At 38.1% G+C, this 17,362-nt stretch overlaps 1 protein-coding gene across 1 annotated transcript in view; it reads right to left on the bottom strand.

Moving 5' to 3' along the window:
• LOC149791560 (transient receptor potential cation channel subfamily M member 2-like) overlaps window positions 1–17,362 on the bottom strand; it is a 48,000-nt gene that overhangs the window by 7,730 nt on the left and 22,908 nt on the right. Inside the window, exons 3-4 of the mRNA XM_089969450.1 lie at window positions 4,583–4,808; window positions 1,323–1,433 (exon numbers count right to left, since the gene is read on the bottom strand). Coding sequence (XP_089825576.1) covers window positions 1,323–1,433; window positions 4,583–4,808 — 337 coding nt within the window. The remainder of the gene's footprint in view (window positions 1–1,322; window positions 1,434–4,582; window positions 4,809–17,362) is intronic.

The raw sequence follows: 17,362 nt of genomic DNA, 5'->3' as shown, positions 1-17,362 counted from the left end.
CTCTGTATTAATTTCATCAATATTTAATACGCATTCAGATCGTAAGTACAGTTAGTAAATCATACCCGTCATCCACTAGAATGGTACAATAGTAGTTAAAGTGTTCGAAAAGAGTACTCTTAGAGGCACATTATTTTCCTACCCTGTGTTTAATTATCAAACTATGTTGGCATTTTTTGAAGTAGGGAAGTCTAAAGCACTCTCCGTTATGGATCACTGCCATCTCACCTCTGTATGCTCAAGTGCAAGTCTCAGATTCAGCCAATGTGGGTATGTGAGAAAGCTAATTGCCAGTAACTTCTCGTGGGTCGGTGGTTCTTTCTAGGGTTTTCCCGGGTTCTTCCTGCACCATTAATACTGGCTGCCATGCATAGCCTATCATGTGCTGAAAAATGGCGCTAAACACAACAACAACAACAACAACAATATGCAAACAGTACTCTGTGGACATCTATGAGAGTATTTTCCATGATGCTATAGTACATGAACCTGCTAAATTCCATATGGAAAAAAGTGCTTATGGATTAAAGTTACAACTTTATTCCATTATGGAATTTTCACTTGTTGTGAAGTACTTATAGACTTGATATGGAATTAACTGTCTGATTTCATAGGTTTTTCAGTCCATATCTTTTCCATGGGGATTCCTGAAGTATTCCAGATGGAATCCATGAGAAATTTCTGTACGGGAAGCTATCTGATTCCGAATTACTAATTCTGCTGGCGAGGCGATCAGTGATTTCTTTGATTTTCTATTACTGATTGTGATAGACAATGAATTTATGAAGGACAATCCTCCTATGATTTTAAGTTCTCATAGGCCTTGATTTTAAAGACATGCGTGGTGACAGGGGCTGGTATGACATTCATGCCAATGATACGACATTCATGCCAACAGTCCAAAAAAGCAATGGCATAACAGGAAATTTAAGAGGGGACATACAATCTGGCTAAGTGGGAAGATTTAACCAAGAGTATGTAGCTAATGTACACATACAAAGTTAGTCATTCCAATCTGTTAAGTAGGGCCTAGCAAGACAGTGGATGAGATGCAGTGAAACTGTACATACGTGTTATGCTTTTATGCAGTGCTACCCATTTATTGTGTTGAGTATTGATTCTTTATGTCATGTTTTCATTTTCTTTTATCTTGTTAAAATAACTTTTCAAAAGTTTCTGAATTTGTGCATTGGTGAAAGGGTCCTTTTGTTTCCAGAGAAGAATCATTACTTGTTGGGTCTTTACATTTGTGGGTATTAGAAATCACATAGCCATAGTCTACAAAAACTCGTACCTCATGAAAAATAGTGATTTCACAGTACCTGTACACTGTTGCAAGCTGCTTGATCAGCACGGGATGATTCCTTATTTTCATTCTTCTTGAATTTTATTAAAAGAGGAATCAGCAGTGGAAAGACAATGCATGCCAGCATCTGAAATTGCAAATCAAATGCCATATTTTGCCATGTATAAATCATACCCAAAAAGAATAAACTATAAACTTTGATCTGCCATCTGACAGTGCACCTGCATATCATATTCGTTATACATATATTACGATTAAAACATACTTAAGATCTGCTACCAGCCAATGCATTATCTTGTAACTGTTCAATTGCATCATAATTAGGACACTAATTTTACTCTTATTCTCCATTACACAATGTGACAGTAGATTATGTTCTAGCTGTTTATTTGTCCTGCATTTACAGTGTGAAAACTATACAGACCACAATCTGCCATCCCAAAGTGTATCATGAGATTATATATTAGCTGTTCACATATTGTGCAATTAGGACAAAATTTGATTTGTCACCTCCCAGGTATCAGCTAGACAATACAAAATCTTTCAGTGGTTTCATAATACCTTGCAGTATGCCCAATTACACAGCTCACAGTGTATTATTGTTAGAACAAACAGATCAAATCACAATGGCATATTATGCAACATTAGATCTTTTTCTACTCTGTTCACAGTTGGTAAAAATGAAACCTTTAAAACAGCTCGTTCATACTCAGGTGCAAGTTACAAATGGGTAAATATTAAACTGTAGTAACCCAATAATAAAACATGTTAAGATTATGATAAATATACAGTCCTGACCAGTCATAATCTATGTATGGCACAAACATTTTTTGAAACAAATAATTTTAAGTTTCAAGAAGATATCTTAAATGGATCAGGAGAACAGCATGGTATACATTCGCAGTTTGTAAAAAAAACTAAAACTGACAAGGCCAAATCATATTGTAAATCATATAATACATGTTCGTAGCAAATCTCAGGAAGATATCTGAAATGCTTCTGGACCTGTAAACAGTACAAATGAATTACAGGTGGCTGGACAAGCAATCTGACCATAGCACTGGTCTAACAACACATCATACAGCAATTAGTTTATGCCTAAAGTAAAACCATTCTCCAAACAGCAGACAGCTCAAAAAATATAACTCCGATTGTTCTATATATTTAATTTGTATTTGTTAGGTTATCTTTATGATTATATGTTGGATGTACATGTTTTTGTCAACTTGATCAGTATCTATTTTGATAAATAAATAAATAATACAAAGCTAATATACTTATATGAGAAATATTAGCTATGTGTTATACTGTTTACAAAATCAATGTCACTAGACAGGTAGACAGTGAACTTGATTTTGAATTAAGGTCAATTATAAAATACAATTATTCATAACATATAATCATGGAGAGAAAAGCCAATAAACAATACTGATTAAATATACATAACACAATTAAACATATGACTAAATAATGAAAAATCAATAGGTGAAAACTATGTACAAAACCCAAGAAAATTTAAAACCTAATCTCCAATACAAATGAACAATGCAAGCTTACTAAATACATAAATAGCAGAATACATGTAGCAAGAAAGAAAAGATAGCGAACTTGGCAACCAAGTCAAAGCTGGTGGGAATATGGAAAATTCTGAGTAAAAACAATTGTAAAAGTTGTATTTTCTTAAACCAAAGCAAACAATTAAAGGAAATATTGACTCCACAAATAGAAGGCAAATATATACATAGGTATCCAACAAACTCTTTAATAAACCAGTACAATATGTATTTTACATGTACAGAGGAAGGTCCAGTAAATGGAGAGCCACCTTGCGGTGTAAGGGGGAGGTAACTGTAATGATATTTTGAAAGGGTCTCTTCCCATACATACTTTGTCCATAGACCTGAGTACAAATAGAAAGGAAAGGCTCAGTTATAATCCTTTTCAGATCAGGGTTGGATTCAGTTAGAAACAGAAATTAATTTCTAATATAATGTGCTCCAGTAAATGTATTTGGTGTATTTTGGATATCTTAGATAAAGAAATTCCTCTATCTACATCCTCCACCAGAGTTTTAACTACACTTTTGCTTATGGAACATAAATGCCCTACCATATGGTCTTCAAAACTGACATTGGAAACAAAGATTAACCAAAGTGTGACAGATAGGAGGATGGACAAGGGAAACACAATTTGTTATACTACATGTGTGGTAGGCACACAAAGTATATTAGAATTCAAGAATCTGAACAGGCTTCTCCAAGGCATGATTACATAACCATTGTCACAGCTTAATGAAAGATGAATTGCTGTAACAATTTAATGCCTAACCTTTGTGAACTGAACCCATCAAGATCACCACACCAAAGAAAAAAACCATAAGGAAATTCAAATGTAACTGTTACGAAGATTAACGGACAGACTTGCAAGCAATGTGATCATATATTCATTTTAAAACTTCCTGTGTAAATGCGTTGTGTAATACAATTCAATCTGTTCCTCATTTGCTTGCTGCTAAGCAGCTGTAAGACACAGAAAGTTCCTTGTAGCATAACACGGTGTCGTTATTTCTAGCATAATATAGTGGGGTATCCAAATACGTTATATCACACTATGATTTAATGCAACATACAGTAATAACGATGAATACAGTATAATTGAATAATAATTCTTTATTAAATAGTTGTATTTTTATCTGTTGTGGGAATGGCAATTTTCTATAGTATATATTTCGAAAAACAAGGTTTATTAAAAAGACATTATAATCATGGTATTGCTCAATACTGTGGTCTTGTTCAAAGCTTATGGAACTCGTTGCATATTAGTCTGCCAACAATATTAAGCAAAAAATCCATTATTTATGATATAATTATTAATAACTGTTGATGTCCATGCTACTGTTTTTGCTAAAGTATCATTTATGCTTTCATACGTGCTCACAGCACTTTAACAAGGACTATACAATTGTAAGGGCCAGTCATTATCTACCAACAAACACCATTCTTGTTTAATAGTAATAAGACTTCATAAGCAGTATACAGGCAAAATCAAATGGTGTCTGCAATCAATATAACAGGTCAAAATAGTGATCTGCAGCCTGGTAATGTAAAATGCTGCATCAGGTGTTCATGGCCTTAAGCCAGCATCACATTTGAACTGCGATATTTGAACATCTGATAATGGAATGCCATCTGTTTGTCTGCTTCTGGATATTTTGACTGTACTGGGCATTGAGTTTTCACAACTAAGCTGTAAATATATTTTGGTCTTTTCACTGACCCTCAATGTGCCATTTTCATTGGCCAGATTCCCCATCCAGATGTTGTCATAGATATTCTGGAGTGCAGGATGGGTGATAAACTCCTTGTTACTATTCTTCACAGCAATCAGTACACATGATTTTTCTCCCCATTGTGGCAAGTACCGGGTCAGCAGATGATGTGTTGTTTTCTCATCTTTACTATAACATTCGTTCAAAACTCCAGTTGCTAAATTCATGAATGAACTGTAAATGTAGAAAACAAAATCACATATAATATATATAAATGACATTTTAAATTGCATTTTAAAATTTAGGTTTTGCGTATTTTAAATTTAATGTACCAAATTATCCTTGATATGTGTCTGCAGATCAAAAATACACCCACCAATGTATTATAACTAAAGAATGTCTGGTTCTGTATGCAATGGTAAAATTTCAAGCCAAACCAATTAGTAAATTATTCACTTTGTATTAGAAGCGTTTAACTTCAAACTTAAACTAGTTCATTCCTAAGTTCACATTCCAAACTCGGTTTTAATCAATTAAGTTCTTACAAAACTTATGTTACAACAATTAAATACCATACTTGACAAGTATGTTTGGAGATGCAACTAGTAAGAATGAAACAGGTCTTTGTTTGAAAATACTGCAGATATTTTCATACTTGTCAAATAGAAGGAATACCCAATCAAAACTTACCTAAGGCTCATATGCAACCTATTTCTGCATTTGATGAACCATTTAGAAATAATTATGGTAGATTGTGTTGTTCCCTTACCTAAGACCAAGTCAGGTAACCAGTACTTGTTGACCATTATGTGTGTGCATCAACAAGGCTTCCAGAGCCATTCCTTTGAGGAATATAAAATCTAAAACAATAGTAAAAGCTTTATCAAAGTTTGTGCTCAATTTGGCTTTCTCAAATCTGTCACATCAGGTCAAGGGTAATATTTTAGGTCTGGAATTTTCCTGCTGATTATGTTTGAATTTGGCATTCAGCAATTCAAGTCAAAAGTGAAATTGTGGTTTGACAGGACTACAATGGAGAGAACTTTTGAGTCTGTTTATAGAGTTCTGTCTCTCTTGCTCATTCTTCAAATTTTTCTTCAGATTTAATATTAAAGCCTTTACAAAATTAAGAAGAAAATGAATGAGTTAAGCTATAATATTAGTGCTCCTTGGATCTAAATAAATCATAGGAGTACCAGTATTTTGAATGATATAGCCAGGTTAAACATGCAATTAATTTAGATGTACCTGTCCCACTCTGTGAAGATTTAAGTGAAGGAATATCATCAGATTCTGCTGATATTGGAGTGACAAATCATTGGAATTAAGAAATTATGAAAGATCTTGACCAGAAACTTTCACATTGGCAAGAGCAAGAAAGAAATTAACGTAAACAGTTAATATTTGAATATGAGCACTTATTTCCAGATGTTTCTACAAGAACAAACTTTTCCATGATGCTGAAATTGTAAATTCCAAACCTGTACAGGATGAACCCTCTCAAACAGGAATACTTGAAAAAAGAAATTTAGTATTTTGCTCGAGAATGATTTCATAGAGTCCAGTAAAAGTGATTGGAATTCACCATGTATACTTGTTCCGAAACAGTGTAAAACTTTCCATATGTACACTGATTATAGGAAGGTGAACAGTGTGACACAAACAGATTCATTTCCATCACCAAAAATCGATGACTGTATTGATAAGATCAGAAATGCCAAGTATATCACCAAATTTGACCTTTTAAAAGGATTATGGCAAAATCCACTAAAGTAATGAGCAAAGGAAATTTTGGCGTTTGTCACTCCAGATGGACTTTATCAATATAAAGTGATACCATTTGGAATGAAAGGGTCAGCAAGTACTTTTAACATCTCATGAATATGATCACCTCTGGTCTAAATAATTGTGATGCTTACATCGATGATGTCATTATCTACAATGAAGCCTGGAAAGAACATTTAGCAACAATTTGGAAATTCTTTGACAGACTCACTGATGCAAGTTTGACAATTAATTTATCAAAAAGTGAGTTCTGTCATGCTAGTGTAACTTTTCTAGGACATATTGTGGGACATGGACAAATTAAACCTATAGATGCTAAGGTCAAGGCTATCTCTGAATTCTTTGTGTCTGCTAGTAATAAGCAACTGATGTGATTATTTGGTATAGCTGGAAACTTATAAATTTTGTTCCAATTTTCTATAACATCTGAATCCCTGATGAATTTATTGGGCAAGAAAAATAAGTTCCTTTGGACTGAACAATGTCAGAAGGCTTTGATAAGTTAAAAGCCATACTTAAAAGCACATCAGTTCTTACAGCTCCAAATTTCAGCCAGTCATTTGAACTGTCTGTTGATGCAAGTGATGTTGGGGTCAGAGCAGTATTGATTCAAGAAGACAAAATGATGTTGATCACCCAGTGTGATATTGTTCTAAGAAATTAAATAGACACCAAAGAAATTACTCAACAACTGAGAAGGAATGTTTGGCTTTGATATTGCCATTATAACAGTTTGAAGTTTACATTAGTTCAGCTCCTTTTCTGATTTAGTGACCACAACTACCATACTTTCATCAGTAAAATGAAAAATAAAAATCAAAGACTACTAAGGTAGAGTTTATTGTTACAGGAATAAAATATTGACATGAGGCCCATCAAGGGAAAAGATAATTTAATAGCAGATGCACTTTCCCGTGTATAGAAGTGTATTATTTCAGGTACACTTTGTATAATTCATATGAGTTCTTTTTAATCTTATGTATACTTAATCTATGGTAAAATGAAAGCCTTATCATATAAATATTTCCTTTTCTTTAATGGGGGGAATTGTTAGATGTATTTGATTTAATTTATATTTGCTTTAATTTAGTTGTTTGTTTGTTTAAAACTTTTTATTATTCCATTACATGCTATTGTAATGTAATTTTGTTTACTGGAATTAGACATTTTCCAAAAATTAGTTTGACCTGACTGTTTTTTTTTCATAAATACCTAATAATAGAACTTTGTATCTAAAAACTGACCTAGTTCCTGGCCTTGATTGAGAATCAAGAAAACAACAGTCGTCATGTTTATTACAATTGTTCATGTTTGTTTCAATTAAGTACATGGAACATATGTTCTTTTGAAATAGTGTATATTTGAGTACAATTGAGTCGCATTTATTTGCATGAGATTGTCTTGGTTTTACTGTATCGTGTCTACAATTTTGAATATATGAATCACATTTTCCCCCCCTTTGTGAATGTATGTGACGTAATTGAATGAGTTGTTGTTTAAAGCTTGAAAGAATCACACTGTATATGTTGTTAATATTTGCATATCTATATACATGTATGCATTAGCAGTAGCATGAGTAATCTAAACTTTAATATTGTTATTTATTCATACTTTTGTTGACTCATTTCATAAACTTCCATCTTTCATCACATCGTGTTTTTATTGTCATATAAACCAGGCATTCATTCAGGTAAAATCATGTTATAGTCTCTCTAAGCAGAACGTAATTATTAAGGGGATCGACCAGCCTGTGTTTTTGCTCCATAGCGTTATTTATCATGCAGCTCAATATTCATGGGGTTTCGTAGATCAACATGTTGTGTCAATGAAATGATTTAGCAGCTTTCTTTCTTTCTTCAAGCTAAGATCAGTATTAGAACGTACAATCTTATTCAATCTTGGTGATTTAACTGGAGCAGCAGAGGGGGCGAATCGGACAACTTTTTCGACAAAATTTGATTGAGGTTTTAAAACGACAAATAGAGCCTTCCTTCGAAATCTCACTTTTCAAACAAAAAAAAATAAAGTCTCCGTTTGGCAAATGGAGCCTTAGCGTTTTTTGCTCGAAAACGCTATATTTCGCGACAACATCTCGTTGGTGTTTTCCCGTGGTAATCATCGGGCGTCCCGCGTCGATGTCATTGCCCCCCCCCCTCTGCTGCTAAGTGGTTATTTACAACTAACCAAGTCCGATACGATATCGTGTCCGAGGGAGAGAGGGGGCGAATCGGACATTTTGTCCAATCGTTATTTTGCTTAATTATTACTTTCTGCACTCAACGATCTAGTGTCGTCAGCGCCTGGTAAAAAAAAAAACGACGACGTCGTTGGGGGATCGTCCAAACGTCATTTGGTTTAATTAACACCTTCTGCGCGTCGATCCCCAGCGTCGTCAGCGTCCGGTAAGCACGTCGACGACCGCGTCGATGTCATCGCCCCCTCTGCTGCTAAGTGGTTATTTACAATTTAACCGAATATTTGGTCAAGTCCGATACGATATCGTGTCCGAGGATCATGTAAATTTATCGTTACAAATCCATGTGGGGTCGACTGAGCATGACTAAAAAAGTTTCGAAAAACATTAAAGTCCATGTCACCGCCGCACCATGTCTGCCAAATATTTCGTAGCGTGTGTGTATCAACGCCGTTGAATACAGCAAGAATATTACAGTTGTCTCTGATTACTTTTGGAATCTGAGTGTATCGTTGAGTGACATATATCACGTCAGTGTTTTTATGCCTGCCTCTGGAAAATATCCTAGCTGGGTTTTTTTGATTGTCTAACATAACATCATCGTACACGACTAGATTGTTAACGTCGCCATCAATATCATCGATACCTGGTGCATCATTGATATCTGTAATAAACTCAATAACATTTTTTTTAGCGATCGCTGATGCATTCTCGTTGAAATCTTTCAACACCTCGTAGCATCGTTGATCATCTACGCTAGGAGCAACCAAATACAACTTATCCCACTTCATCCATCTCATTATTAAATTGAGTAACAATTGCGTCTTGCCGGATCCAGATGGTCCGATGATAATCATCCGGATCGAGTTTGGTAAAGCTGCAACATGCTTAACTGGTTCTCTTGTTTTAGTCGCCGAAAAATCAATTATATTCATATCTCTATACATAAATTATGGATCTATATTGTGTGAAGTGTAGAGTACGTACTGGCACAAATGATATGACAACCGCTACAACAAGAAATAACAGATCGGCCCTTACTGGCAAGTGTGTACAATGCGGTACAAAGAAATTTAGATTTATTTCTATTAGACCCGGAGATGTTTTAAAAAAAAGCGAGGAGGTGACATCGCAGCCAAATTGGCAAAACTCCCCGGAACACCGTGGGCAAAGTATCCAGGAGAAAAACACCTCCCAGGATATAACTACTGTGGCCCCGGAACACGATTAGATATTAGACTCGATGATCAAAATCAGCCCAAACCCGGTGAGTATCCAATAAACGCTATCGATAAGGCGTGTCATGCTCATGATGTTGCTTACAAAAGTAGCGATCTGCAACAGCGTCATATCGCGGATGTAAAATTAATTCACGCATTAAATGCTATTCCTGATAAATCCGTCAAAGAAAAATTGGCCTCATGGTTGGTAAAATCGGCTATGAAAGGTAAATTAATGATTGGAAGCGGAGCTTCTGGCGCTGGTAATTGAAAACGATAGCGTTTATAATAACAACATGGAATCCATCTATTATTCTCCGAGAGGATACTGGAAGGGGAAGGCCGCAATTGGTAAGCTTGCAAGCGCTGCAAAGGTAACAAAGACCACTGCGGCTAATTGGTTATCCAAACAGGCTATATGGCAAATCTATCTACCACCGCCTAAACAAATCAACTTCTCGCGCTTTGATGTCAGCGTACCTAATGAAGTTCATCAGGCTGATATACTATTTTTGCCGCATGACAACGGTTACAAATACGCGCTAACCGTAGTTGATGTTGCGAGTCGATACAAACAAGCGGAGCCGTTAAAAACAAAGTCGGCAACTGAAGTAGCCGCTGCGTTTGAAAGAATTTATCGAAGAGGCCCTCTGCGCTGGCCAAATCTATTACAAGTTGATCCCGGTAGTGAATTTCGCGGCGCTGTTTTATCAACGCTGAAACATCATAGCGTCGCGATACGACGAGGTCATACTGCGCTACATCGTGATCAGGCAATTGTTGAACGATTCAATCGGACTCTCGCTGAACGGTTATTTGGATATCAATACGCGAAGGAATTCATCCAAGAAAAACGATCTCGTGAATGGGTTAAAAGGTTGCCAGGCGTAATTGCAGCGTTAAATAACGAGATTACCCGAGCAATCAACATGAAGCCCAGCGACGCGATTAAATACGAGTATATACCCGGAAAATCAAAAATAAATAGCGTTTCCAAGCCGATTCTTGGCGATGTCACTGTTAGATATCTATATGAACCAGGAGAGCTTGAAGGCGGTAAAAAAAGAGCTACTGATCCTATTTGGAGTGTTACCACACATAACATATCAACGATAACACGATCAACTGGTAGACCACCGATCTATAGACTGGATTCAACTGCTCCTCAGCGCGGATTTACACGCGAGCAACTACAAGTGATACCTAACGATACTCAATTGCCCCCACGTGGTCTTAACTAGCGCCGTTGCGTCTATTGCACTCAAGACAGGTCAACCTCACATTGTTTTTGACATGACCGAGACTGTTATCGATCCTATCCACGGTAAATTGGCGAGTGTCTTTATCCGAATAACGCCAACTCATTATACAATTGCAACTCGCGCAGTGATTATTCTGTTGTTGTCGTAGCGAGATTATTAATTCGGCATCAATATCAAAACGCCGCTGTTTTTTTTTTATCCTGTTGGCGGTAACCCGAGAGTTTTCTATCAATGACGCTTGCATCGATGGTGACTTTGTCGCCGGCTTCGTCAGTGACTCCGTCACCGGCTCCGTCAATAACAATTCTTCGAAGCTGATTTATCCTTCGTACTCTGGACACTGCAAGATAGACTAGATTTGACCATTCGATGCGATTATCAACCATCCAAACAATTGTGTCCGTGATAGTCAGTCCCTGCGAGGAATGTATTGTTGTTGCGTATCCTAGCGTCCACGGGGATTTATCAGCACGTAGCGCGTCCTCGACGACGCTGATATCAACGAGCACGATATCATTCAGCACGAGAATTTGTTTTTCTGTCCCTAACTTTGTTAGGCCTGGAATTTCAACTTCAATGTTCTGCCGCCGTGTGTCCGCGGGTCTATAACATAACGGCACTGGACGCGTTGGAAACTTTTCCTTATGCAACGTAAACAACTTCCGCTGAAGTGTGTCTCTGACTATCTTTCTACTCGCTACAATCAAATCGTTTGGTCTCCATGTTTCCCAGAATTCATTCAACGGCGTTTCCGGAATCACCTCGCGGATTATTTCACACTGAACTCTATCCGGCTGTAATCTGATTAGTTTTTTAACCTCGCGCAGTTGTTCATCAAGTGCTCGGTAATCAGTATCGGTTTCTTCATAATAGTCCACGAACCCGCTCAACCAATCATGTGGACCCTCGCCGACAAATGGTGGTGGTTGGCCATGGTCCCCACACATGATTACCGCTGTATTCGCGAGCAGCAACCAATCAAGAAACATTTGTAAAACATCTAACGAAACAGTACATATTTCATCCCAAATGATAACCCCAGGAATAAATTTTTCACCCATTCGATCAGGAGTCCACTCACCGCCGCTGTATCGAAAAAAGCTGTGATAAGTAACGGCGTCAACATTTCGTTGTTTTATTTCTCGCGCTAGTCTATGGGTCGGTGTAAGCACGATTATACTTGCCCGCGTTCGAAATAATTCAATTGCCCGAGTCGTCTTTCCTGACCCGCCACAGCCGCTTAAATAAACCGTTTTGTGTCTACAAATTGGATCAGAACACGATGGTGCATTAGACCATTCTGACAATTTATCACCGCGTAAGTAGTTGTTCTCAACGGTGACATCTGCTGACGGGGAATAATCGCGTCGTATTTCATTTTTAATTCTCCATGTACCCCAACTCTCGTCCGGACTAGTAAACTCGGCTACGTTTCCCTTATACGCTACGTCTATATAAAATGAATCAACGGCTACTCTAACCGCGGTATCGGGGAATCTATTTATCATCGAGAATAAATTGATAGCGGCATAACCCAGCATTGACGCCCTCAAATGTGGATACGCCGGGCTGTCTCCATCGCTGTAGGTAACAACTGTACCCAACCTCGTTCCATTGGACAAGAAAGCTGTTTTGCAGTTCACGTATCTATTTTTGGCCACTGCGTCCTTGATTACGAAATCATATTCTGCGTCATCTATAATCAGCCGTGAGCAATATCGTTTGTAATCGCAGTTTTTTCCACCTTGTGTGAACTTACCAATTATTCTTCTACCGAGATCTTTTGCCTCGCGGTTTCGTTGGTTGAATATCCTCCTGGACCATTCGATGATATATTCCTCGTCGGCATCAATGTGTTTTCTGGACTCGTCAATTATGCTATCTAGACGCTCCGGTTCTGGTAACCAGACTTCAGTCTGCGCCCGGTATGATATAATCGCGTCACTGACAATCAACGATACAAGCATGCTACAATCAATCATATACCGTAGCAGCGCTATTGGCAGCCACTTCTTTTCAGACATGTGTCTACCGATCCAAATATAACAACAGCGATGGAGTCCTGCCGCGAATTCAAATGATACTATGCGAGCGAATCCGGTTAAATCAAAATCAGGCAGTGGTCCATTAATAGCAACACGAGTCATTTCATGTCTGGGGTGTCCAAATCGTCTAAAGTACTTAGCGGCGGATCCATACCCGAGAAAACTCGCTGGATAACAGGCAACCATATCAACGGAAATCATAGCGTCGCGGTTGTATTCAGTGTTCCATAATCCACCGTGATAGTATTCCAAACAACTGGATTGTACATCCGGCAGAAATTCCTTGCGCGTTGGTCTCCACGCATTTTTCCTTGCTGCAACATGAGCTACAACTGATGGAATCGTAAAACAATTTGTTAGCAGTTGTTCATCATGCTCTTCAAATTCCATGGCGGTTTTTTTCATCCTGTTGTGAAATGCTTCAGTGCGATATAATTCGCCGTTTGGTCTTACAAACTGATCAAAGGTATCCGCATCGTTTTCAGCGCTGCGAAGTAACCACACTGATACAGGGTCGTTTTTACACAAGTAGGCAATAGCATCAAATAGTTTCCTCTCCGCGAGAAAACCGTCCTTGGAGAATTGTTCTCCCAGGAATTCTTCGGGTATATACTTTACTGTTCTATCCCGTGGAAATATTGTGATCGCGGGCGTCCATGCGTGTTCGTTATGATCAATAATTTTGATTGGGGTTCCCTTCGATTTATACTTCGATTCGTATAATACTTCACCGGTTATCGTTGTAACGGTTATTGGAAATCTCAACGACGTTTCTAATCTCGCTATGTCGCTGATGGTTGCTCCACGCTCTTTTACGGTTAGTTCCCACTGGTTGATTTTGCTACGTCGTAAATCAGTCAATTTGTTTCCTCGACATGCATTTGTAAAATGCTCTATTATTCGTTCTGCTACACAATTTATCCCCGTTGACTGTTTCATCGGTTTCAGTTTTCCGATATCAGGTTTCTTATTTAACGGGTATATTCCATAAACAACTGCTGTTTCAGGATACGCTCGTTCATAGTATGGTCTGTCAATTCCGGTTAACAACCCCGGCTTGGAGTCGCGGCTGACAATGACTGTTTTCTTGTCGCTGAGAACTGGTTCAAATTTATCACGTATGATCCAATCGCCTGATTCCACCCGGACAATGAATTTTACTCTGAAGAAATACCTTTTACCGTCAAGTTGTGATATTATCGTTGCTGCGCGGTTGTCGTTCATGGTAGCATCAACAACACCATCAATTCGAAATGTTGACCAACTATGAGATGCACCATCACGCTTGAATTCATTGATACAATCGCGTATTTTATTCAACAGGGTTCTATCGTTTATTAACGCTTTTGGTACGTCCTTGAGGACTCTATCGATATTGAACTTAATATTTTTCCGGGGTTTAATTGCTGCCAATCTCTCGAACTCATCCATATAATTAAAACAAGTATTTAAATGAAAGAATATAGTATAATGAATCACTGCAAATGGTTGATGATTGGGTCGACAACCCCGTGCAATAAATCATGTAGAGGTGAATTCTGCGGGTACCATTTACAGAGCGTTCGTAATGGTTCTCTTGGTCCCCTCCCGTGCTTGGTTTGCCACGTCGGTGTAAGAGGAAAATCGCAGTTGTGTATTAATTGTGGCGGAAAGCGATACAGGGAACTAAAACGCTATTATGACAAGCGAATTAAAAACGCCGTCATTGACCCCACCGCCGACTTCGTCATCAAAACCCCCCAGGACTACGTTGAAAGATTCATAATTAAACCAAATAATAAATTAGACAAGTAGTATTATTATACAAATGGACCAAGAATTTCAGCTGCATCCTGTGCTCGTCAGTTACGAGGCGTCTCGCGACGGCATTGTTAGAAACCGCAAACTGAAGAAGCCGGTTGGTACCGTAAATAATCACGGATACTTGCAATTTACTGCAGGAGGAAAAAACTATTATGTTCACAGGATTGTATTTGAAGCATTCAACGGATTAATCGAAAATGGGCTTGTGATTGATCATATTAATAATAATAAGACTGATAATTCTCTTACAAACTTGCAAGCTATCTCGCAAAGTCAGAATACCAAAAAAGGCCAAACCGGTAAATACCCAAAGAAAGCAAAACCCGTAAAGTCATTTGATACAACAACTCACGAGGAAAAAATATTTCAGTCGATGAATGAGGCAGGAAAATATTTTGACATTTATATCGCCTCAATACGATTTGTTGCAGAAGGAATACAGAATTCAGCGATCTCAAAAAAGACCGGGCATAGAATTCGATTTTCATATATAACAGAAATCAGCGAGTGATGAAGTCACCGGCGCCTATGGCGCTGACGAGGTCACGTCTAACGAATTATTAAACACCTTCGGAATTGATACACGGGGTTTCATTTTTATTTTTATTTAAAAACAAGATGTTCTATAAGAATAATGAATATCGAAGACATCAATAATATATTAGCCGAGATTTCAAAATTAAAAAATCAAGGAATTGAATTATCTGATGGTCTCGACAGTGAAAAAATATTATCCGATTATGAGATTATTAACGAACAATCGAAACGGGGGCGTTTTACCCTGGCCCGCGAGTATTTTTTTATAAAACGATTACAACATACGATTAATGAAAACTTGTACCACAATGACGCAAATGCATTCATTGGACTATTTACTGCCGTTGAAATAATACGAAAAAAACTTGGACGTGTTTATGAACGACGCAGGGAGATTTCTAGTAAGATCAAAAACATTAGAAGGATTATAGACGGAGCCTCCGATGACGCACTGGGCGGGAAATTAGAAATTGCGGAGCAATTGCAATAATGGTAGGCGAATCACTTACTACTCGGCTAGCCAGAGAGCGGCTAGCAGCGCTTAGAAAGTTTATACCGTTACGAGACAGGGTCCGAGAACAACTTCAAACGCGGCAACAACTACAAACTGATTTTGCTGTTGGAAGCGAACAACTCTTTGCCCCGGTAACTAAAGCGACCAAAGATGTTACGGCGGCAACTGTACCCGTCCTCGATGCGCTTGAAAAGATAGCGGCAGAGACAAAACAAACAAAAAAGTCTTTAGAAACACTCCCTGCAAAAATAGCGGCTGCTACAACACGGAGGCCACCACCACTCGCTATAACCGAACCACAAGAACCTTATGTTACAATGGCCGATGAAGAAGAACTAGGCGCCACCGCAAGAGAACCAGAAGAAGAAATACCCGAAGAAACACCAGAAGAAGAAACACCGAAAGAAAAAAAGAAAGAGGGGAATATACCCCGTAATGTTCTTAAAAAGTCCGCAATAGATCAAATTAGAGACATCGACGACGATGAAAAATTAGTTAATTTTGTTGCTACAACATCAACTAAGAGCATTCGAGATGAGTATATCAATGAAGGTTACAAGAAAAAAATAACCTCGACGGAGAACTGGGCAAGAATAGTGTATTTAGCGAGTAAACATAGAGACGCATTACCACATCGTGGTGATCCCGATTACGATGAATTCCTCGAGAAAGTTAAGAGTAGAACATCAAAAAAAGGAAAAGGATACTCTGTTGGTAAAGAATCCTACGGCGTTACCTGTCCTGGTAGTGTTCTCAGTGATATATCACGGCTAGAGGTACTAATTGGAGGAAAACGAGCCGGAAATAACTCTCCGGAAATAATCAATGAGGCCGCTGATATTTGCAAGCGGTTATTTGCAGGCGGTATTATGGACATTAATGCATATCGAACGCTCATAGACGAACTCGTGGATGATTAATTGGAAAACTGGTGTTTTTAATAAGGATGATCATACACTACAACCATGATAAACCAGTACTCGTCTACGTGGTAAACTCGCGATTGCCTGTTTACCGCGCGTACTATGGAGATGGTCTCGGTAGCACCATTGCGGGGTTATTTACAAGAATGGCTCCAAAAGTAGCGCCGTTAGCCAAACAATTAGGAATGAAGGCTATTGATGTTATTCGTGATAAGGGTATTAGTGCTATTGGAGATGTTGCCGGAAAGGCGCTTTCAGCCGCGCGGGACAAACTAATGTCGTTGGTGAAATCCAAGAGATTTTCAAGAAAAAAACAGATGCCATCAACGACAGTGATGTCTGCGAATGTCAGTAAAGTAATAAATAACGCCGTGGAAGAAAAATTAGAGTCGTTGGCGGCGACGACTCCGTCGTTGGCGACTTCGCCATCAGCCGATGCGGCAACCAACGCGCTCATGAACGCGATAGCGGGAAGTGGTCTACGACGAAAAAATCGCAATTGAAA

Source organism: Sinohyriopsis cumingii, chromosome 9, assembly GCF_028554795.1.
Source record: "Sinohyriopsis cumingii isolate HCF-2022 chromosome 9, ASM2855479v2, whole genome shotgun sequence".
NCBI lineage: Eukaryota > Metazoa > Mollusca > Bivalvia > Unionida > Unionidae > Sinohyriopsis > Sinohyriopsis cumingii.
This window is presented reverse-complemented; position numbering and strand designations above follow the sequence as displayed.